General features: G+C 38.6%; 1 protein-coding gene across 6 annotated transcripts; it reads left to right on the top strand.

Moving 5' to 3' along the window:
- Window positions 1–995: 995 nt before the first annotated feature.
- Window positions 996–24,926, top strand: TLR7 (toll like receptor 7). Of its 6 annotated transcripts, none has more exons than XM_021007481.2 (3): window positions 996–1,078; window positions 1,638–1,740; window positions 19,362–24,926. In XM_021007481.2, exons 2-3 carry the CDS (start codon window positions 1,681–1,683, stop codon window positions 22,509–22,511), a joined length of 3,210 nt encoding a protein of 1,069 aa, XP_020863140.1. In that variant the 5' UTR covers window positions 996–1,078; window positions 1,638–1,680; the 3' UTR covers window positions 22,512–24,926. The 6 variants fall into 6 exon arrangements, with proteins under 6 accessions (XP_020863140.1, XP_020863138.1, XP_020863143.1 ...); XM_021007479.2 differs by having other exon boundaries at window positions 1,070–1,183; XM_021007484.2 differs by lacking the exon at window positions 996–1,078 and adding an exon at window positions 1,085–1,183 and having other exon boundaries at window positions 1,638–1,784.
- The last annotated feature ends 260 nt before the right edge of the window (window positions 24,927–25,186 follow it).

Genomic DNA, 25,186 nt, shown 5'->3' with positions numbered 1-25,186 from the left:
TCTCCCCTGCCCCTAGTCCCTGAATTGATCAGATATCTGATTAATTATCACCATGTAACATCAGAAGTAGAAACCACTGGTCCAGGGATTCCAAACTTTTTTTGTCAAGAGCAGCTTTGGCAGTCTGGTGAAGCCTATGAACTACTTTTCAGAATAATAGCTAGTTTTGTTTTTTAAGCATCAAATAAAATGCACAAAATTACAAAGGAAATTAATTATATTTAAATATAGTTATCAAATAATGTGAAAAAAAAAAAGCTCAAGACCCCAGGTTCAGAACCTCTGCCCTAGTCCACTAGTTCTTTATTTGATAGATGAAGCAACTGAGGACCCCAGACAGATAAAGTGAATTACTCATAGTCACGTAGCAACCCTAGTATGACTGGGACTAGAATGCTGTTCTCCTGACAGTGGTTATCCAGTACCCCATTACTAGTACTGATTACCATCAGCACCAACATTTACTGAGCACCTTTTCTCCTCTGGTGCCTCACAAAATGTTAAAGTAGTCAGTCATTAATGTGTTGTTTGTTTTGTTTTTCAAATGGATAAGTAAGTAGGATGCTGGGTCAGTACCTGGGATACAAAGAAGTAGAAGACTTGGAAAGATTTACACTCTCCAGAGGGAGTTCAGGGTGGAGACATAAAATCATAAATAACACTACAGGGAGTATGTGCTAAGTGCCAAATAAAAGATACTGCCCTACAACCTAACCTCCTTTTTCAGAAAAGTTCTGAGTGTCTGTATTTCTTCACTGAATTGACTGAACTAACTGATTTCTTTCTTTTGGGTCTTGGTGTTTTCTTGTTTTGTTTTGTTTGTCCAGACCAGCAGGACCTACAATATCAATTAGAAAGCAAGAGAAGGAGACAGAACAGGAATGTATAAAAGTAACCTCAGGAAAGAAGAGCAGGATACCATATTCCAATGGGCATTCTTTTGAACTGATGTTTTTCAATTGTTTTAAGTGGTGGAGTTTGTTTGTTTTTCCTGAGCCACAATTAAATTAGCAGAAAACAAAGGAAACTTTTATACTTCTGCAAAACTTTGTGTCTCAGACTGTCTGCTCTTTGCTCAGTAAGTGGATACTTCCTCCTATTTTATTTAATCTTTCTTTCACTTCCTCCCCATGTAGCACCGATTTTTCTTTATTCGAGCAGAAGCAGAGAAAAAACTCAAAAGGTATTTACAGCATTGATATGGATGAATATTACTTTTCATTTGAATTGTCAATCTGTAAACTGGAAATATATATATATATATATATATATATATATATATATGTATATATACACACACATATATATATAATGTGCATGTATGTGTGTGTGTATATATATATTTTATATACACCAAAATGATATTAGAGTAGAATGAAAGCTAATGAGGGAAAAAAATATCTATAATGAAAATTCCTAGAAAGAACAGCAGAGGAGAAGTAAGACTTTTTATAATCTCTTTAAATGGTGTTCTGAAAGAAAATGTTTCTAGTCTATAATGACTGTGAGGAAGTTCATACTATTAATAGTTACTCTCAGTAGTACTTTTTGAAAAATTTTAGTGAAGACAACAAAGCTTTTTTTTTTTCTCCCCCAGGGGCGGTACAACCTGATGCTTTTCCTTTTCTTTATTTCAGCTGAAGCTACTGGACCGATGTCAGTCTGATCTCTGCTTCTTTGATGTCCAGCTCTCTTCCAGCCAGACTGCTACATCCCACTTTGAAAACAAGACCAAAAATGGTAGGATCAAACTCTGGCTTCCTAAGAAAAAAGAAAATGTTTTGGTAAACGCCTTGTTCAATACTTTGTAATTTGGTTGAGTGTTATATAAAATGGCTTGAATGTGATTTGCTCTTTTTTTTTTAATCTGAGAATCAAGAGGCAGAGAATAGTTGCTTATTCTAAATCTCTGCTAGAATGAATGTGAATTTAGCTTAAGAATAGAGTTTGGAGTAGGAGAAATGACCTTTATGAATGACCATGTTCCCTCCTTCTTGTTTTTAACCCTTTAGCTCTTAAAATAATATTGTTGCTCGGTGAGTCTGAGAATTTAGTCTGATACCTGGTCAAAATGTGTGGCATCTCTATTCTGTATGTGTGTATGTGGGATATGGTGTGCCCCAAAATCTTAGTTCAGTTGTAAGCTTTAATTTACATACATATATAATGTATATACATATATTCAGTTTTAATATACTTACATATAGTTTTTGTTTTTTGTGAGGCAATTGGGGTTAAGTGACTTACTATGCATAGTTTTAATATTTCAAAACTACACACTTTTGCAATATTGTGTGTGACAAACTAAACACACACATATACACATACACATATACATATGTAGATGTACATATCTATAAATATTCACACAAATATGGATATAAAATAAGTTTAATATAATTATATAGTTTTAATAACTATATATAGTTGAATAGTTTAAAACTGGACTAAAACTTTGGGGACACACCTAGGACATACATGTGTATATACACACATGTATATACATATACACAACACAGATCAAGAATGGCAAAAAAAAAAATGGCAGTGATCTTTGTTTCATCTATTTTTTTTTACCATGCAGCAAGTCAAATATTTGATCATCTTTTTGTTACCTATGTATTAGACATATATAAGGATATATAGAAAAAGTATTCTGATTTGTAAACAAGAATTCATGTATTACAGATATTGGTCAATGCTCCATTTTACTCTAAAAGAGAGGGTCCCAAAGGTTTTTGAAAGAATATCAAAGCTAGGGGGCAGCTAGGTGGCACAGTGGATAGAGCACCGGCCCTGGATTCAGGAGGACCTGAGTTTAAATCCAGCCTCAGACACATAACAGGTACTGGCTGTGTGACTCTGGGTAAGTCGCTTAACCCCATTGCCTAGCAAAAGAAAAAAACAAAACCAAAACCAAAAAAAAAAAGACTATCAAATCTATTTAGAAACTGCTAACATAATCTCTGTATAAATACAGATGTCTTACTTTGTTAGCAATGACACACAAATTTAGATGAAAACAGTCATCTCTCTCTCTTTTTCTCTCAAACACACATCTCTTTATCTCTGTCTCTGTTTCTGTCTCTTTGTCTGTCTCTGACTCCTTCTCTCTTGGAATCATGGTATAATGAATAGCTCTATCAACTAGCTTTGGAATCATGAAGAGTTGGGTTCAAATCCCACCTCTGATACAGAACATATGACCACAGGCAAGTCTCATAACCTTTCAGTGGCCCAAGCAAATCTCTAAGACTGAAAGTTGCAGAGCATGTATTAATCTATATTGGTAGAGGGAATTTCCTTATCAGAAGTTTTGTATGCCAATTCTGGCACTCCTTCCTCTCCAAAATGTAGATATAATCTCATATTTGTGTCTGAAAAATTATTTTACATGTGTCTAGATATATGTATGTATGTATGTATGGGTAGATATGTGTGTATGTATAGGTGTGTGGATAGATGGATACTATTAGGCAAGCATTTAAGATACAGGTGGTTGGAATCATGCTTTTTACCTCTTTTTTAAAACTTTTTTTTAACCTCTTTTTACCTGTTAAGGTATGCTTAATACCTAGCACAGTACCCTATGCCTAGGCAATGACTGATAAAAGTTTACAGTTAAAGATGATCTTTACACACACACACAAGTGGGGTGAAATTAAGTAAACATAGCTTATTTTAAATAAAGTAATTTGAATTTTAAAAATTTTGTAAAGTTTATTACAAGGGCTATTCAATTTTGGTCTGGATTTTCCCCTCCAGACTTGCATATTACTAACACATACTCTTACTATATTAAATCACAATATTAAGTTTGGACTCTGACTTTTTAAGCGGCCTTCTTCAAAAAAATTTTGTGTGTGTCTCTACCTGAAGACCAGACTAGCCAGACTGCTGTTAAATATTTAATAACCAGGGGCAGCTAGTTGGTGCAGTGGATAGAGTACTGGCCCTGAAGTCAGGAGGACCTGAGTTGAAATCTGACCTCAGACCAAACATTTGTCACTTACTAGCTGTGTGACCCTGGGCAAGCCACTTAACTCCAATTGCCTAAAAAAAGTTAAATATTTAACAACCAGTTCTCTGGAGGCAAAAAAGTATAATCATGCTACACTTTTTAAGTTTAATCTACAAGTTAAGTGACTTGCCCAAAGTCATAGAGATAATGGGCATTTTGAGGCAAGATTTGAACTAGTTTTTCTGATTCCAAATCTGGATCTCTATTCATGGCACTACGTAGTGGCCTCTTTGAGGGAAGGGAAGCTAGTTAGTTTAGAAAAAAAAAGTTATCTTAAAAAAATGGTAGTAATTTTCAGATATTTTAAGGGCTGTCATATAAAAGTGGGTTAGTTAAATTTATTTTATTTGGCTCCAAAGTAAGAGTAAAAAATTCAACAGCTGGGAGTTACAGAAAAGCAGATTCCAACCTAAAGTGAGTAAAAGACTTTTTTTTTAACCAACTGTCATTGCAAAAATTAAATACATTTATTTATGAGATAGTAAGATCCCTGCCCCCAAAGTATTCAAGCAGACCCTAGATAATTTTGTTAATGTTAAAGGTTGGGACAGATGACCTCTAAGATCCTTATCCATTCTGAGATTCAATGATTATATAAATAGTACACAAATCTATGGTGTAATAAGTCTTACAGTTTTGTGGTATTTCTTGCCAGAGAACTTAACATGCACTTAGATATATTTCAATGTTTGTGAAAAGGGAAGAGGACTGGCTTCCGTTCTGTATTTTTTTTCCTCCATCAGAGAAAGAATAGCAGTTGCTTTTCTCTTTTAGGGAAATCTATTAGTCACAACAGAGAAATATAAAAATATCACATATATAGCCTCTTCTCTTATTCAAAGTGCTTACTTAGCGATGAAAAGAATGTGTATTTATGAAATCCAGGGGTGGGGATCCTGGGGCTTTGCCACGTGTGGCCTTCTAAATCCTTACATGCAGCCTTTTGACCACACTTAAGGATTTAGAAGGCCACATGTGGCCTTCAGGCCCCAGGTTCCCCACCCCTGAATTCTAATCAGCCTGTGTAAAATGTCTAAATGGCAGAACATTCACAGCTTTCTACCCATTGTCCACCTGGTACTTTTACTACCTTATCTGCTATTTTCTACTTCATGTATTCTAAGAATATCCATAATTCTAGAAGACTTTAAGTTTTACAAAATGTTTTCCTCACCACAGCTGTGTATGTATTATTATCTTCATATTACAAATGAAAAAACAGAGGATCCAAGCAGAGAAATGACTTATCCAAAGTCACACAATTATCCAGTGGAGTCAGGATTCAAAAACAGGTCTTCTGATTTTCAAATGCGTCTCAACTATTCCCCATGCAGTCACTAATCCTGTGGCTATATTTTGCCATTAATGCAACCTAAAATACTTTCCATTCTCCAGTAATAAGAATTGCTCAAATTTATGCAATGTTTTATGGTTTCACAGCAACACAGTGAGGAAGGTAGTGCAAGTATCATATTCTGAGATGCCGAAAAGTTAGGTGACTTTTCTAAGGTCACATAGCGAAAGAATGAGACTTGAACCCAGGCCTTCTGTCTATAATCCAGTGCTCTTTCTACTTCAACAGCCTTACTCCTGAAAGCCCTATCACCTTTATGACCTGAGAAATAAAGGGGTACATGTCTCAAGGAGCAGTACTACCATGTGCTGGGTTCTTGTGCCCATGAGCTGGAAGGAAAATTCTCCCTTTAACCCTCCAGCATAAGCAAATGCTCCCTATGCTGGGCTGCTATCTTTTTTTTGTTGTTGTTTGACTCTTCTTCCTTCCTTCCTTCCTTCTTTCCTTCCCTCCTTCCTTCCTTTCCATCCTAGGTGGCTAGGTGGTACAAAGGCTAAAGTGCTAGGCCTAGAGTCAGGAAGATCTAAGTTAAATCTAGCCTCTAGACACATACTAACTTGTGCGACCCTGGGCAAGTCACTGTGCCTCAGTTTCCTCAACTGTAAAATAGGACTAATAATAGTATCTGTTTCTCAGAGTTGTTGTGAAAATCAAATAAGATTTTTGTGAAGTACTTTGCTTGGTACCTAGCACAAGTATTAATAAATACTTGCTTCTTCCATCCCTTCTCCTTTTGCTTCCTTACTTCCTTGCCTTCCTATCCTTTCCTCCATACTTTCTTCTCATCCTTTCCTTAATTTTATTGATAATTTTTCCAACACATCAAAAGACTCCCAGTATACTTCCGATGAAATCACCTCCATGTAAGTCCTCCCAAATAGTTAAGCAAAACAAGATAAAAGAAAGAGCATGACCATTAGTTTTGCGTCCTTATACTTTAGCAGTTTTTATTTGCACACATATATACATATATATATGCAAAATATATTTAAAGGACATGTGGATGACTGAGTTAATACCAGTGTCACCTAATGTTTTCAAGCATCTTTTTTTTTTAGGCAATTCGGGTTAAGTGACTTGCCCAGGGTCACACAGCTATGAGTGTCAAGTGTTTGGTCTGAGGCTGGATTTGAACTCAGGTCCATTACACTATCCACTGCGCCACCTAGCTGACCCTATCTGATGTTTTTAGCCTGAGTTTTGTTGCCTTCAAAAGTTACAGAGTTGTAATCAATCAACAACCATATCATTAAGCATCTAGTTATAATGGTGTATAGTAGTGTATAATGGTCGTTTGATTCTGCTTTGCTCACTCTGTATTACTTCATATAAATCTTCCAATATTACTCTTTTCCTTATGTAATATCCCACTGCATTCATGAGTTGACCGCAGTTTTTTTTTTTTAGCTGTTAACCAGCATTGGGCCTGTCTAGCTTCTTAAACAGCACAAGAAGTTGTCCACATTCTTGTACCATTGGTTTTCTTTATTAAAGAGCCTACTTTGTGCCAGGCTGAAAACAGGAAGATAGTGACAGAACAGTCCTGGCCCTCACGGAGTTTATGTTCACTAGTATAAAACTGATAAATTCAGAGTGTAAATAATAATATAAAGTAATTTCAAGTGAGAGAGAGCATTTTGGTTTTCCAGAGAATTACTTTATAGAGAAGATAGCCATATACTGGGTTCATTTTGCTTATCAGATGGAAGGAACCCTTAGCAACCTCATTCTGAACCCATGCTTGGGAAACCAGATGCTTAAAGCTGAGGTTGCAAACCACAATGGAGGGATTGTCAGTGTGCAGACCTTGGGCCAGATACCAGGTGGCCCTGGGGTTGGTCCAAGTCAGGGTCAAGGATATCAGCTTACAGCCAAGTACAGTACTTAGCAATGATCTTTCTAGGACCTGATCTGGGCCAGACATGGGTGTTTATCAGACATAAACTCACTTACATTGGTAATTGATAAAAGTTGAACTTTTTACATAGTTTTATACGTCGTAATACACATGATTTGGGAGCAGGTGCTCCAATTATTGGTGAGCAAACTTTGTACATGTGTCATTTAACTATGCCAGGCCTTGGCTCCCTCATCTAAAAAATGAGGAAGATGGACTAGATGATCCCTGAGGCCCCTTCCAGGCCTAGAGCTATAAACCTATAAACACAAGGAACAAATAAGAAGACAAATTGGCTCACCCTTGTTCTTCCTCTAACATGGTTCATGTCCCTGATCGCTTAACCTCATTTCACTTTTACCATCTGTTGACTAGGTTATAGCTCAGAAAGATCTTCAACTTATATCCTCTGTATCTATAGATCTGAGGCGACCCACACTTGTGAGACTTTACTGATAAACAATATAACAATTATAAAGCAATAGGTCAGGAGCTTGATGATGTCTCTATGAATTGGCAAACAAAATAAGTTAGTGGGGCTTATAGATGAGAGCATTAATGTCCTTCCTCCCTCCATCTTTCTTTCTTTCTTTCTTCCTTCCTTCCTTCCTTCCTTCCTTCCTTCCTTCCTTCCTTCCTTCCTTCCTTCATTTCTTCCTTCCTTCCTTTACTTTCTTCTTTCCTTCCTTGCTTACCTTCTTTTCTTTCTCAATTCTTTTCCTCCTTCCTTCCTTCCTTCCTTCCTTCCTTCCTTCCTTCCTTCCTTCCTTCCTTCCTTCCTTCCTTCTTTCCTCACTCAGGTTAGAAATGCAGCAGCCACTCATGAGCCCAACTCCAATAATGATCAGCACAAAAGTTTTAATTTGCTCCATTTTTTAAAAAACTGGGCTGGTTCCCACATCCTTAGGCAGCTTGACAGCTTTCTGCTCCCAGGGAGCTCATCATATTGGTGCCAGACTTACAGTAGTCAGCTAATTGGCTTTAGCCTTACTGCTGCTCAGAACTCCTGAACTCAAGGGATCCACCTGCATCAGCCTCCCCAGCAGCAGGGATTATAGACACGCCACTACCATGTTCCACAAGAGCATTAATTTCTAAAGAGCAAAGAAGTCTAGTGAAAAGCACTAGATTTGGAGTCAGAAGATGTGGATTTCTTTTTTTTAATTTTTTATTAATTTATTTTGATTTATCAACAATCACTTCCATAAGCTTTTGAGTTTAAAATTTTTCTCCCCCTCCTTCCCCAAGATAGCTCGCAATCTGATATAGGCTTTACATATACATTCTTATTAAACATATTTTCACATTAGTCATGTTGTAAGGAAGAATTAGAACCAATAGGAGGAACCACAAGAAAGAGGAAACAAAACAAAACAGAAGGAGAAAAAAGGCAAATAGTATGCTTCAATCTGCATTCAAACGCCATTTGGATGGAGTAGCATTTTCCATCATGAGACTTTTGGAGCTGTCTTAGACCCATGCATTGCTGAGAAGGGCTAAGTCTATCAACATTAGTCATCACACAACATGGCAGAAGATGTGGATTTCAATCTTGGCTTTGTACTAAGACTGTGATATAGGGAAGTCACTTTCCCCTCTCTAGGCCTCAGTTTCCTGATCTGTAAAATGACCAGTTAGACTAGGCAATATGTAAAGTCCCTTCTGCGAGCCCATGGAAATAAATACTACCATAGGAAATACATTTATCCACTGGGTAATGTCCTGTCACAAGTTTGTTAGTTTATATAATGGGAAAGGTGGTTCACACTAAAGTCTCCTGATTGGGCACTAATGGACCCCACCTGGTCAGACTTTCACCTGTTTTATCTCTAAGATTTTGTGTGTGTGTGTGTGTGTGTGTGTGTGTGTGTGTGTGTGTGTGTGTGTGTGTGTGTGTGTGTAGCTTTAGTTAGAAAAACAGTATGGAGGGGGCAGCTAGGTGGTGCAGTGGATAAGAGCATGGGCCCTGGATTCAGGAGGACCAGAGTCCAAATCCAGCCTCAGACACATAACACTTACTAGCTGTGTGACCCCGGGCAAGTCACTTAACCCCATTGCTTAGCCAAAAAAAAAAAAAAAAGGAAAAACGATATGGAGTTAATAAAAAATATTTAGAGTCTGATGATATATCATTACTGGAAAATGCTTACTGCTAAGCATTTTCCCATTTACAGGGAATAAAATTTTGAAATAATAATTACCTTGCATTTACAAAGCACTTCAAGGTCTGCAAAGTACTTTACATGTGTTAACTCATTTGATCCTTATAACAACCCTGGGAGGAAGGTACTATAATTATCCACATTTTACAGATGAGGAAACTGAGGCAGACTTCGGTTAAATGACTTGCCCATGATCACTCAGCTAATGTCTGAGGTAGGATTCAAACTCCCACCTCCCTGATTTGGGTCCAGCTCTCTATTGCCTGAACCCCCACCCCTCAGCTGCGTAAAATCTCCTGGAACAGATAAATCAATGAGTATTTGTTACAGAACTCTGACAAAATGTATTCATTTCTCTGCTTAGCTTACCCTTTTTTTAATGCACCTTCAATTCCGATTACAGTAGGAAGAATGCTTTGAATGAGCGCCAATTCACATCAACACAACAACCATTTATGTATGTTCCAAGTGGCAGGGTACGTTGGAATTGAAATCAAGACCACGAGTTGATCCAGGTTTCTCTATCCCTAATGCTTTTGTTGCTGTTGTTTGGAAACAAAATAATAAAGCCACCCCATGAAGAAACTCCCCTGCTTGTCCCGTGTTGTTCCCTTTCATGAAGGAGGAGTAAAACCCCATTACTTCTCATGGTTTGGTTTCAAAGTCCTTTCCTCCTGAGCAATAAATAAGACAGCTGGCCTCAAAAATAAATGGTGGCAGTAATAATGGGAAAAAGCACTTAATCAAGGAGAGCAGATGATTAGTGCTTGAAAGAAAGATTAGCTTGCATGAGACAGTGTAGAAAAATCCCCTAATACTGATCTCCAGTTAATGCTGGAATACTTATCTATGTTCTAGAGAATAGTTCTAAACATTTCTCAGGGGGGAAAAAAAGTAATTAATAAATTGAAATATCAGTGAAATTCAGCAAATAATTATTAACTACCTCCTATGTGTCAGGCACTGTACTAGATGCTGGGGATATAAAGACAAAAATCTAATAGCCTCTGCCCTTAAGGGGCCAATATTCTACTGGAGAAAAAACATGTATGTAGAAAATCGAATGCAAAATACAAAGCATTTTCCAGAGAAAAGGTATAACAAACTAGGGGTATTAGGACAGGATTCCTGTAGGATGTGGCACTTGGGGTGAGCTTTGAAGTAAACTGGGGTTTATTAATAATAATAATGGCTAGCATTTTTGTAGCACCTACTGTGTACCAGGCACTGAGCTAAGTACTTTAACAAATGTCACCTCATTTAATCCTCATACAAACCCTGGGAGGTAGGTGCTGCAAACTGATCCCATTTTTTAAATGATCTAATTTTACAATTGAGGTAGACAGAGGTTAAGTGAATTGCCCAAGGTCGCACAGTATACATTTGAGGCTAGATTTGAACTCAGGCCTTTCCTGAGCATTAGATCAAATGCTCTAACCACTCTACCACGAGGTGCTGTGAGGTAGAGGTAAAAATGAAGCATATTCCTTTGCCAGTACGAAGGTATGGAGACAAGAGATGAGTCCTAGTGTCTAGAGTATTGCAAACAGGTCATTTTGGCTAGAATGTAGACAGTATGAAAGAGAATAATATATAATAAACATGGAAGGGGAGCTGGAGCTAGATTGTGAAGGGCTTTAAAAGAGATATAGGACTTATATCAAATAAGTGATTTCACCCCAATATCAGAATTTGTGGGAAGATGTACACCACTCTCACAAGTAGGAACTCCATGTGCTGAGGAGCACAGAATGCCAAAGACAGAAGGGACATGGGTGGTCTTCTAGCCCAACCCATACCCAGACAAGAATCCCAACAGTCAGGGTAGAGAAAGGACACCGTGGTGCAGTTGGAAAGGAATCAAAGAGACCTGGGTTTAAATCCTAGATTTGCCAAGTGCTATTTGTATGACCTTGGTCAGGTCATTTCACTTTGAGGAACTCAGTTTTCTGATCTGTAAAATAAGGGAGTTGGAAAATAGAAGCTATGGAGATACTTTCCAACACCACATCTATGATCTTATGAACAAGCCTTTGCTTGAAGAGTTCTCACAGAGGGGAACTCACTACCTCCCCAAGTAGTCCACGTTTTGTTGTTGTTGTTGTTGTTGTTGTTTTCAGTTTGGTTTCTTTTTTTGTTAGCTTGGAGGCTATCACGTTAAGTGACTTGCCTAGGGTCACACAGCTAGTACGTATCTGAGGTTGGATTTGAACACAGGTCCTCCTGACTGCGAGCTAGACATTGCACCACCTAGCTGCCCCTTATTAGTGTGTGTGTGTGTGTGTGTGTGTGTGTGTGTGTGTGTGTGTGTGTTTGCTTTTGTATTAAGCCCAAGTCTGCTTCTGAATTTCCCTCTGAATGTTATTAGTCCACCACTCTGGGGTCAGGCAGAATAAAACCAATGCCTTATTGACAGAACAGTCTTTTAAATACTTGAAGACATGTCACCTCCAACCTTCCACATCCAGTCTTATATTTCCAAGGCTAAACACTCCCCACTCTCTTCCACTGATGCTCTGGCACAATCTCAGTCCCCTCACCACATCCTCGTTACTATCTTCTGCATATATCCCAGTTTCTCAATATCTTTCCCAAGATAGTCTGACCAATAACCATATGAAAAATGACTCTAAGTCACTAATAAAAAAAATATGCCAAGTAAAACAACTTGAAGGTTTTTACCACAAAAACATCAAATTGGAAGAGGATTAAAAAAAATGTAAAACAGTCAATCAAGGGGTTGTGGGAAGACAGGTATGCTAATATGCTGTTTGAGAAGTTGTAAAGTGGTACAATCATCCTGGAAAACAACTTGGCCTTTTTATAAATGATGTCACTAAATTATTCATTACTTGGTATATGCCCCAAGGAGGTCAGTGACAGAAAGAAAGTTCTACTGCGTTACCAAATTACCACAGGAGCAGTTTTTGTACTAGTTAAAGATTCACACAGAGATGTATTCGCATACACACACACACACACACACACACACAAATTGATTCACCCATCAAATAGGTAATAGCTAAACAAACTGTGGTACACAAAGGTAAGAGAATAATATTATTCCGAAAGAAATTATTGGTATAAGGAATTTAAAGAAACATGAAAAGAGGAGAGTTAAAAGCAAAGAAAGCAAAACCTAGGCAGTAACATGCACAATGACTATAATTACAATGAAAACAACATTGAATGGCAGCTGAACTCTGATTAAATACAATGAACAATTTTAGTTTCAGAGAGGAGAGAATGAAACACCTCTCAGAAGAGAAGTAGGTGACTATGGTATTGAATATCACACACTTATTACACTGTCAAACACACTTGCTTTATCAGTCAGTTGTGCATAATTTTTTTTGTGTGTATGTGTGTCAAGGGAGGGTTTAAGGTGTGTGCATGGGGGGAGGGTTGCCAGGAAATTACTGTGATGTAAAAAAAAGAGGTTGTGGGGAGACATATGTGTGTCTATCAATAAGTCAAAAAGCATCCATAAAGCACTTAGCAACTCCTCAAAATGGGCCAAGTAGAATTGAATACATTACCCTAGATGTGATCTGATCACCTCATTACCTCCCTCTTTAGACACTATGCCTACATTGATGCAGCCTAAGGCAACAAGTATGAATTAAATGCCTGCTATATGCGGAGCCCTGCTTTAGATATTGGGATAGAAAGAGGGAGCTGCGGGCCACATCAGGGCTGACACACTGAGCTTACCAACCCACATCTTGCATACCTTTTTTTTTTTTAAAGCAAGCTGAACTTACACTCACAGTTTTGCATATAATCCTCTTTTTCTGTTGTTTCATATGTGGAAACATTCATTTTTTCAGTGTTTAAGTATTAAATAACATGCATAAAACATTTAGGTCTTTCACAGTGCCCAGGTACCAAACATAAGCTTCTCCTACTCTTTTTCAATATTTGTGAATCTATTAATATAAACAATAGCCAAAACAAAATGAAAAACAGGGGGAAAAAAACCCTAAACATTAAAATAAGAGAGTTTCGGGAAACATCACCTTGCAAGGGAATATAAATTAACAAGAAGCAGGCCTTTCTTCACCATAAACACTTATCTTGTAGATAGATATGTATAAGACAGCATAGAGATGACTGGGCTAAGTGGTTTCACAATAGGCACTTTCATTTTCTGCTTTCCCAGGATGAAAGGATCCAGGGCTTAAGAGTAGGGACAGAAACACCTGTGCATTCAAAGGGAGCAATCCTATTTTCAACATAATTAATTCTCTAATTGAGCATCCAAATTTAGTCAGTGTATTTGCATGTGGAATTAGCTATGATTCATTACCAAAGCCTTCCCTATGTAATGGTGTGTTCTTTTCTTACAAATCAAATTACCGCAAGATGAATGTCATTTGGCAATTATTGAGAAAACATGCATCATTTGTACTAAAGGGAAAAAAAGGAAAAAGGAAAAGGAAAAGAAAAAAAAGGAGTGTCTCAAAGTTGATTTACCCCCCAAAAGTAAATTAAAACTAAGAGTTTGGGGCTTATCTGAAGTAGGTGAACAACCAGATGGTTGAAATGGAAAAGGAAAAGGACAGAATGTTCAGATATAGAAATCCCCAGTGGAACAAAGGAAAAAGTTTATATTCTTAAGCCCAAAACATCTCCTTAGAGACAAATGCTAAATCCTCAGTTATATTCTTTTTTTAAAGTAACAAGATTTGAGAAAGGATCTTTAAATCTAAAAATCTCTTTTTTAAAAAATTTTGTTTTACTCATCTTACTGTTGGTAGTCAATTGGATTGAGTTCCTTGCATGGCTCTTTCATCCTTTTTAGACAGATTTCCTTCTTATATTAGCTTTTGAATGCTAATTTTTCAGCATGGTTTCTGATACAATGCCATCCATCCAGCTTCTGTTTGGCTTATCACATTTCTGAGGCCATTTTGGTTGGGCTAAGACACTTGAGAACAAGCCAGGACCAGTAAATTCAATTAAAATCAACAAAAATTTATTCCATTAAAGCCAATAAAAATGTATTAACCATCCATCACACGTAAGGCACCAAAGATAGATATGACATTGTTATCTTCTTTTGAGTTTGCATCTTCCCTGCCACCAGAGTAGCTTTGTATGGTCAGGTTCTTTTTTGTTGTTGTTATTTGCTCATTTTTTCAGTCTATTTCTTGACTTTGAACTTGATATTAAAGTTGGGCTCTGCTCACCTAAGGGTGGGAGGCACTGTCCCAAGAGTCAGGCTTTTTCCAGCTGCTTTTTCAGAGCTAGTTCTGTGGGTCTGCAAGTTTTTGGTGTTCCCATGATGGTGTGACCTGGTTGGAGGTGTGGTTGCTGCTCTCCTGGTCTGCACTCTGGTTTTTATCCAGGAAAGGCCCCTGGTCCCTTGCAGACACAAACTCTAGAACTCCTCTTAGACCTGGGACCACAATCCAGAATATTAGCAACAGAGCTGCCAATCAGCTCCAGCTGTACCCAGTGCCAGCAAAGGGTCCCCTCCAATCTCTTTCTGAGCAGTTATCTGACCCCCTTATCATCTCTAGGCTGACAGTTCCTGGAGCTGCTACTCTTGCTGCTGCCACATACACTCTAGACAGGCCACCATCCTGGTGTTAGAGACCTCTCCTATCAACTCCCTAACTTTTCTTAGGCTGGAAAAAGGTCTCACCCTCACCTTTTGTTGGTTCTGCCGCTCCAAAATTGTATTTGAGGCATTAAAGTTGTTCGGAGGGGCATGTTGGTAGAACTGGGTGGCTGCCCCCAACCCGCCATCTTGGTTCTGCCCCCCCAGATTGGATGATTTTTTAGATCCATTCCTGTTCTCACATTTGGGGTCATAAAGCTAGAAATAAGGCTGGAGACCATCTTATTTCTTTTTTCATTATTTTAAACCTCCTCCACTAGAGTCTTACTCTGATCTCCCTTATGGCATACAGGTGGATCCTGGGTTTCCTAAAGAATATAGTTCCTCCCAGGCCTATCACATTGTAAAGGATTCCAATGCAGAGCCACAGAAGAACTGCAGCTAAGTAATCTTACAATGCCTTTCTCAGTGTTGTCTTTCAGTCCTGTCCTACTCTTCATGACCCCATTTGGGGTTTTCTTGACAAAGGTGCTAGAGTGGTTTGCCATTTCCTCCTCCAGCTCATTTTACAGATGAAGAAACTGAGGCAAACAGGGTTAAGTGACCTGCCCATGGTCACATAGCCAGTAAGCATCTGAGTCTTCCTGACCCCAGGCCCTGCACTCTATCCACTGTGCTACCTAGCTGCCCTGGAATCTTTCTAGAAGCTCTTTTTTTTTTTTAAGGCAATTGGGGTTAAGTGACTTGCCCAGGGTCACACAGCTAGTGTCAAGTGTTTGGTGTGAGGTCGGATTTGAACTCAGGTCCTCCTGACTTCAGGGCCGGTGCTCTATCCACTGCGCCACCTAGCTGCCCCTTCTAGAAGCTCTTTTAACCAATTTCCTTTCTGAAGGCCTTCTTTACCAGGAAAATGCCCCTTTCTCCCAGTGATTAAGTCTTCTTTTTGAGTAACTTCCCTGGACCAGTGAAATCTTCCCTGTTTCTCACAATATCATACCCAGCCTGACTTAAATCAACCTTTCTAATTCTTGTTTTCTCAATTGAATTTTATTTTATTTTACTTACCACCCCCACTTCTACCAGACTGAATTATCACATTGTCATCAATAAATTGCAAAAGTAATTAAAAGTCATCACAAAAATTTGCAACCCTAAAGTACATTTTAAAATTCGTATTTGTAGGATACTTTTGTCTGTGGCAAAACAAGGGAAACGCTATTGTAATTACTAACCTTGCATCGGGGAGCAAAAAGGGTGTTTCAAGTGACTGGTTGATCCTGACCCTGTTTAGGTAGGTAGATTTGAAAGGTAATAGAGAGTTTTCTCTGGAAACTCAAGCCAAAAACTTCAGTACTTCCTTCTTACTTCTAGAACAAAATTCCAATACCTCAACATGACATTCGAAGCCCTCCACTATATGGTTCTCACTACCTTGCCAGTCGGGCAGCGAGGTGGCACAGTGGATACAGCACCGGGCCTGGAGTCAGGAAGATCTAAGTTCAAACCAAGGCTGACACTTACTTGCTGGGTGACCCATGGCAAGTCATTTAACCCCTATTTGCCTCAGTTCCTCATCTGTAAGATGGAGACTCATTAGAGAAGGAAGTGGCAAATCACTCTAGTATCACTGACCAGAAAACCCCATGGCCAAAGTCCGTGGAATCACAGAGAGCCGTACACTACTGCTGTCTGACTAGTTGACCAAACAACCACAGCTTTGCTGGTCACATTTCATAGTATTCTCATTTCCTTTACTCTCCATTCCATCTCCTACCTCTGGCTTCCTCCTACTTTTGGAACACACTGCCTCTCAGCCCTGCTTCAAGGAATCCCTAGCTTTGTCTAATTGGCTAATTTCAGTCATTTAGAACGACAGGAATCAATCAAACCAAAAATCTTGGGTAGTCACAACTTTTACCTTTCCGGATACTATTTGGAAGTAAAATACCTATGAACATCATGATATTAAATGACAAAATAGAACTTTGAACCAATCTCAAGTCAGGGAGAGCCCTGGAAAAGTCACGAAGGAGGCAGTTTTGTTTTCATCGAGCTTCCCTTCTTAGCTTCTTCTTGCCTAATCTCTGTTCCTTCCCCAACGTTTACACCCACTTTTGGACTGTCTCCATCTATTTAGACGTTCCCTCCTCATTAGGCGCTTCCTTGGCTTTCCCTTCTACCTCACTCCTTATCAATAATGATCTGCTATTGCCTCTCTCATTTTCTGCTATATACACTTACTTCTTGGGAAAGAGTTGCTTGGGCAGCTAGGTGGCCCAGTGGACACAGCACTGGGCCTGGAGTCAGGAGGACCTCAGTTCAAATCCAGCCTCAGACCAGACACTTGACACTTACTAGCTGTGTGACCCTGGGCAAGTCACTTAACCCCATTACCTAGGAAAAAAGAAAAAAATGAATGCCATGAAGAGGTCGTGTTATTTGAATTTATACTTTTTGAAGATAGATATAGATATAGATATAGATATAGATATAGATATAGATATAGATATAGATATAGATATAGATATAGATATAGATATAGATGTAGATGTAGATGTAGACGTAGACGTAGACATAGACATAGACATAGACATAGACATAGACATAGACATAGACATAGATATAGATATAGATATAGATATAGATATAGATATAGATATAGATATAGATATAGATATAGATATAGATATAGATATAGATATAGATATAGGTATGGAATATGGTAATTGGTTCCAGCCCAATGGAAATATGTAATGAAAATTCAAATCTTGCTATCACTTAACCCCATTAATTAACTGCACTAATAGGGACCCAGCCATATTAATAATAGACTGGTGGTGATGTACCTAAAATCACACAATGGAATTATCTGAGACTATCCATTTGTAAGGCCTGACTCAAGCAACAATATACATTTATTAAGTGGCTACTATATGTCAGGCACTGTGCTGAGCTCTGAAGACACGAAAAGAGACAAAAGATAGTACCTGCCCTCAAGAGCTCACAATCTAATGGGGGAGGCAACATGCAAAAATATATACAAAAGAAGCTATATACAGGATTAAAATGGGAATAATTAATAAAGTGAAGGCACTGGAATTAAGAGGTGTTGGGAAAGGCTTATTGCATAAGGTGGGATTTTAGTTCAGACTTAGGAAACCAGGGAAGCCAGGAGGCCAAGATGAGGAGGGAAAGCAGAGGGACAGTGTTCCAAGGATTGGGGACAGTCAGGGAAAATACCTGGAACTGAGAGATGGAGTGTCTTGCTTGTGGAACAGCTAAAAAGCCAGTGTCACTAGATTGAAGAGTATGTGGCAGACAGAAAGATGTGAGAAGACTGGAAAGGGAGAAGGGGCTAAGTATGGAGGGCTTTGAATGCCAAACAGAAAATCTTGTATTCGATCCTGGAAGTGAAAGGGAGCCATTGGAGTTTATCGAATAGGGAGGTGAGATGGTCAGATCTGTGTTTTAGTAAAATCCCTTTAGAGGCTGAATGAAAGATGAATTGGTTTGGGGGGGAACTTAGAGAAGGTAGATATACCAGTTATTGCAATAGTCCAGGTGTGAGGTGATGAAGGACAGCAGTGGAGTGGTGGTAGAGTCAGAAGAGAGAATATACAAGAGATGTTGCAAAAGTGAAATAAATGGGTCTTGGCAAAAGATTGGGTATGGGTGGGGTGAAACATGGTGAGGAACCCAGGATGACTCCTAGGTTGAGAGCCTAGAGAACTAGGCATATGATGCTGCCCTCTACAGTAACAAGGAAAGTAGAAGATGAGGATGATTTAGGGGGAAAGATAATGATTTCCATTTTGTACATATTGAGTTTAAGATGTTTACCAGACATCCATTTCAAGAGGTCAAAAAGGCAGTTGGAGATGTGAGACTGGAGGTCAGCAGAGCATCTAGACTAGGATAGGTAGATTTGAGAATCTTCATCACAGAGATGATAATTAAATCCATTAAAGATGAGCTCTTCAAGTGAAGTAATGTAGAGGGAGAAGAGAAGAGAGCCTAGAACAGAACCGTGAGGGACAGCTATGGTTAGAAGACATGATCTGGAAGAGAATGCAGCAAAAGAGACAGAGAAGTAGCAGTCAGACAGGTAGGAGAAGAACGAGGAAAGAGTGGTGTTCCAAAAACTAGAGAGAAGTGAGTATCAAGGAAGATAGAATGATCAAGAAGTTTAAAATGTGAATGTGCTATCACCATGAAGGCTTAGATGGTTTGAAGATGGGAAGTGTTTGGTTAAAATCTTTATTGTTAAAATGGATGTAATAAATGGAAATTAATTTGACATCTCTCCAGGATCTGCACAGAATCCATTCTTTGTTAGCTCTCTCTTTCTGTTGTTCTTTCAGATATTCTTCATGCGAGAATTATACAGACCGTTCCTTATTCTCTTTCATCTGTTCCTATGGTACAAACTTCCTGGAGCCAGATGGTTTCCTAAAACCTTGCCTTGTAACGTCACCCAGAACATTATGGAAGCCAGTGTGATGGTCAATTGCACTAATAAACATCTCACAGAAATCCCCAAAGGAATTCCTTACAATACAACCAACCTGACCCTCACCATCAATCACATCCCCAAAATTTCCCCAAACTCCTTTGATGGCCTGAAAAACCTGGTGGAAATTGATTTCCGATGCAATTGTGTTCCTGTCAGACTAGGGCCAAAAGACCACGTATGCACCAAGAAGCCAAATATCAGTTTTGGAAGCTTTAGAAATCTCACTAAGTTGAAGTCATTGTACTTGGATGCAAATCAGCTCTCCGAAATACCTTTGGGCCTTCCTTCCAGCTTACAGCTGCTGAGTCTTGAAGCAAACCACATCTTTTCTATCACCAAAGAGAACCTGACTGAGTTGGACAACCTAGAAATGCTCTATCTGGGCCAAAATTGTTATTTCCGTAATCCTTGCAATGTTTCTTTTTTTATAGAAAAAGATGCCTTCCAGAGTCTGAGGAATTTAACAGTATTATCCCTAAAGGCTAACAATTTAACTACTGTTCCCACTACTTTACCATCCAGTTTAACGGAGCTCTACCTTTATAACAATGTTATCCAAAGCATTGAAAAGGATGATTTTCAAAACCTCTACCAATTACAAATTCTTGACTTAAGTGGAAATTGCCCTCGGTGTTTCAATGTCCCCTTTCCTTGTATCCCTTGTCCAAATAATAGCCAATTAAAGATCCATCCAGATGCTTTTGATTCATTAACTGAATTAAAATATTTGCGTCTCCATAGTAATTCACTCCGGGATATACCCAAGAGTTGGTTTAAAAACACTAACAAACTTGAAGAACTTGACCTTTCCCAAAACTTCCTGGCCAATGAAATTGGAGATGCCAAGTTTTTGTACTCTCTTGACAATCTCATACAACTGGACTTGTCTTTTAATTACGAACCGCAGTCCTATCGTGCTTATTTGAACTTGTCAAAAGCATTTGCTTCACTGAAAAATCTGAAAATCTTGAGGCTCAAAGGGTATGTCTTTAAGGAATTGAGAAGTACCAACCTCTTACCCTTACGGAATCTCTCACAGCTTGAAGTGTTAGATCTTGGCACCAACTTTATCAAAATTGCTGACCTGGGTGTGTTCAAAGAATTCCAAGCTCTGAAAAACATTGATCTTTCTGTTAATAAAATATCTCCTTCTGGAGAATCAAGTCAAAACGGATTTTGTTCAATGGCCATGACTTCGACAGAGTTCCGTGCTTCCCAAGTATATGACTCCATGCATTATTTCAAATACGACGAGTCTGCCCGAACTTGCATGTTCAAAACCAAAGAGAAGCCTTCTCTCTCATTGACCAGCAATAACTGTGAGTCCTATGGAAACACCCTGGATTTAAGTAGAAACAACATATTTTTTATCAAGTCCAGTGATTTCCAGGATCTTTTTTTCCTGAAGTGCTTGAATTTATCAGGAAATAGCATTAGCCAGACTCTCAATGGCAGTGAATTCCAACCTTTAGCAAAATTGAAATACCTGGATTTCTCTAACAACAGACTTGATTTGCTCAATCCAACGGCTTTTCAGGAGCTACGGGAGCTAGAGGTTCTAGATATTAGTGGTAATAGTCACTACTTTCAATCAGAAGGGATTACTCACATGCTTAATTTCACCAAGAACCTACCTGTGTTGAAGAAATTGATGATGAATGGGAATGATATCTCCACCTCCACCAGCACAGAAATGGAAAGTGAATCTTTAAGGATTCTAGAATTCCGAGGAAACCACTTAGATATCTTATGGAGAGATGGTGATAACCGATATTTGCGACTCTTCAGGAATCTGATCAAGCTGGAGGAATTGGATATTTCTGAAAATTTCCTCAGTTTTTTGCCTCCTGAAGTTTTTGAGGGCATGCCTCCGAATCTGACAACTCTCTTCTTGTCCAAAAATAATCTTAAGTCTTTCAACTGGGGAAAGCTCATCTGTCTTAAGAATCTAGAAACACTGGATCTCAGTTATAACCATCTGACCACTGTTCCTCAAGTACTATCCAATTGTTCCAAAAGTCTCAAGAAACTGATACTTAGCCATAACCACATCCATCACCTGACAAAGAATTTTCTCCAGGATGCTTTTCAGTTGAGATATCTGGACCTTAGTTCAAATAATCTTCGTGTCATTCAGAAGTCTAGCTTCCCAGAAAATGTCCTTGACCAGCTTGATATGCTGCTTTTACATGGCAATCACTTTTTGTGTGATTGTGATGCTGTGTGGTTGGTGTGGTGGATTAACCAAACAGAGGTCACTATTCCTTATTTGGCCACTGAAGTGACCTGTGCAGGACCAGGAGCACACAAAGGCCAGAGCTTGATTTCTCTCAATTTATATACGTGTGAGTTAGATTTGACTAATTTTGTTCTGTACTGTACCTCAGTATTCATTATTCTTTGCCTGATTGTTTTTCCAGTCACGAACCACCTGTATTTCTGGGATATGTGGTACAGCTATCATTTCTGTAAAGCCAAATTGAGGGGATATCAACGTCTCTCTTCAACAGATTTTTGCTATGATGCTTTTATTATTTACGACACCAGTGATCCAAAGGTGGGGGAATGGGTTATCAAAGAACTGATGGTAAACATTGAAAGCCAAGGAGATAAGCAATTTAACTTATGTCTTGAAGAACGAGATTGGTTGCCGGGAAAGCCAGTTTTGGAAAACCTTTCCCAGAGCATACAACTAAGCAAAAAAACGGTATTTGTGATGACGAATGCCTATGTCAAGTCAGGGAACTTTAAGACAGCATTTTACTTGTCACATCAAAGGCTTATGGATGAAAAATTAGATGTGATTATTCTGATATTTCTTGAAAAAGCTCTTCAGAGATCGAAGTACCTCCAACTCAGAAAAAGATTGTGCAAGGGCTCTGTGCTCGAATGGCCCACCAACCCACAGGCTCATCCTTATTTCTGGCAGTGTCTGAAAAATGCCATAGCCACAGACAATGACACAGTCTACAGTAAGGTGTTTAAAGAGACTCTCTAGCTCTCTGTGGAAAAGGTTTTCAGAGTTTCATATGGGAGAATGCCCCATTGCAATTTTTTTTGGTTTGCAAGGCAATTGGGGTTAAGTGACCTGCCCAGGGTCACACAGCTAGTAGGTGTCAAGTGTCTGGTCTGAGATCAGATTTGAACTCAGGTCCTGCTGACTCCAGGGTGAGTACTCTATCTACTGCACCACCTAGCTCCCCCTTTGCCAACCTCTTATCAAGAAAGTTGTACCCAGACAGTGTTGAGGCATCTCCTAAAAACATAAGATCACATGAATGTACTGTCTAAGCTACTTGGGAGCTCCTAGGAAGGCACAGGGGACGTAAGTGAATAAACAGCATTCCCTGTCACTTTCCAATCTTCCATCTTGCATTTTCTTTTACTTCTTGATCCTTTGTCACAATTTTTGTCCTGAACTTTTGGCTCGTCAGTCACACTTCATCTCCAAATCATCCCAATTCCTCAAGGCCTATGAGGAAGAGAACACTGCCTTTGGTCAGAGATCCTGAGTTAAAAATTGCACCTCCAATGGTGATCTCTGTGACTCGGTGCAACTCTCTTAACCTCCTGGGCCTCAGTTTCCTCATCTGTAACAACTGAAGGGATTGGGCTAGATAGTTTCTCAGTCTCCTTCTGGCTCTACCTCTGTGACCCTACGATCCAATGACCCTACACAAAATATTATGAGGAGGGAAGACTCAGAAATCCAGAGTTCTGTTCCTTCCACAACAATGATGATTCTGCTGGGAATCAAATTACATTGCTGACTCGACAAATTGGGAAGACTTTTACTCTCTACCCAATATGTACTTGAATCCACAGAGTTTAAATTAAAGCTAGCTTGAATATTGCAAAGAGCTTTATAAATCATAGCTCATTTTATCCTTAAAACAACACTGTGAGGTCGGTGTACAGATGAGGAAACTGTGGCAAAAAAAAAAAAGATTAAGTGACTTGTCCACGGTCATAAAACCAGTCAATCAGTAAACATTTATTAAATGTCTACTACCTATCAAGCACTGTGCTATGCGCTGAAAGTGTCTAAAGTTGGATTTGAACTCAGGTCTTTCTGACTCTAGCTCCAGTGCTGTAATTACTCTGCCACCTTGGCTGTGTCTACCTGATACCGAAATCATGAAGCTCCAGAAATTCATTTTTAAAAAAAGAAGTCAACCAAAGAGACATTTATCCCTAAATAGCCCCCTTGGTTCAATGCTTTCTTGACCAGTTGATTCTGCATTCTATAGACACCCAGTCTGTTTCGTGCAGATATGGCCTCTGGTCCCAAAGGCCTGAGTGGCTCTATTTTTCTATCTTCTTTTGCCTCATGACCTGATGAAGAGTTTCATGGGAATATAATGATGTCCTATGCTTAATGGAGGCAGCCTTAGCTAAAATGGAAAATTTTCTGACACTGTTCAGCTGTTTCTCAAAGTAATGTACTTCATCTTTGATGAATCTGCCTGTCAATTATTTTTATCTGGGCTGCCACATACACATAGTAAAAACTGCTCTCTCCAAAGGCCTATTATCAGTATTGTTTAGATAACTAATGTGGTGCATCTGTGAGTACCAAGGATTCTGGCAAATGGAAATGGACTCTTTTAGTTTGCCAACCCTGAGTGGGAGGCCAAGGACATTGTAATAGGTAAAATACCAAGATGCCCAAGCCCATGAATTTTTAAAAATTCAGTTCAAAACAACAGAAATCTAGTAACCTTGTTAATGACAAAATAAAAGAATATTTTGAACTCTGGGTTTAGCTCTTTCTATAAAACAAAGTTTTTCACTGTATGCTCCTAGATAGGTCTAGTGCTTTGGATACAGAAGTTAAGTAAAAGTGGAAAAACTCTCAGTCTTAATCAGGCTCTGAAGACGAAAGAATGTTACAGTAAATACCTGGGTTCTAGTCCCAAGCTAATTATGTATAATTTTAAAATATTTTTCTAAGAAATTATACAAATAAACAAAATTAGTTTGCAGTGTTGTTCAAATCCAATCTGATCAATATTTATTTAAGTGCTACTATGTACAAGGCACACTGGGATGACAAAGATAAAATGAAAAATAGTCCCTGTCCTCCAGAAGCTTATATTCTATGGCTGATTAATCGAACACTCATGATCTGATGGAGACTGATTATTAAGGAAGAAAATTGAAAGACACCATCTGAGAACTATGGGAAGGCAGTACAGTAGAACAGAATGAATATTGCCTATGGTACCAGCAAATTTTGTGACCAGGGCACATGACTTAATCATTTGGAACCTTTGTTTCTTTATCTGTAAAATGGGGATTGCAACGAGGAGCTTACTATTCTGTGTGATTCTTATCTAATTTTCCCGTGTTGTACTTTTCTCACAGGGTAATTGTGAATATGAAATAAAAATAAATGTATGTAACAAAATAACACATATAAAGTGCTTTATAAACTTCAGAACACAATTTAAATTCCAGCCATTATCAAGTCCATACAAAGTGAAGAATTTGGCTGTAGCTGATAAATTGACCCAACATGACAAAATAAAATCAACACTTCAATATGGATACTTCAATGTGGTCAGAAAAATTCAAACAATCTGAAGAATACAAATTTTATGTCAGAAGCCAGAACCTTTAAAACAAATGTCCTGACCTCTTTGGAAGAATTAGTATGGTAACAAAAACAGG

The sequence above is a fragment of the Phascolarctos cinereus genome, unplaced genomic scaffold (genome assembly GCF_003287225.1).
Source record: "Phascolarctos cinereus isolate Bilbo 61053 unplaced genomic scaffold, phaCin_HiC Scaffold_726;HRSCAF=1367, whole genome shotgun sequence".
NCBI classification, from domain to species: Eukaryota; Metazoa; Chordata; class Mammalia; order Diprotodontia; family Phascolarctidae; genus Phascolarctos; species Phascolarctos cinereus.
The sequence above is the reverse complement of the archived record's forward strand: the minus strand, read 5'-3'. Positions and strand labels throughout refer to the sequence as shown.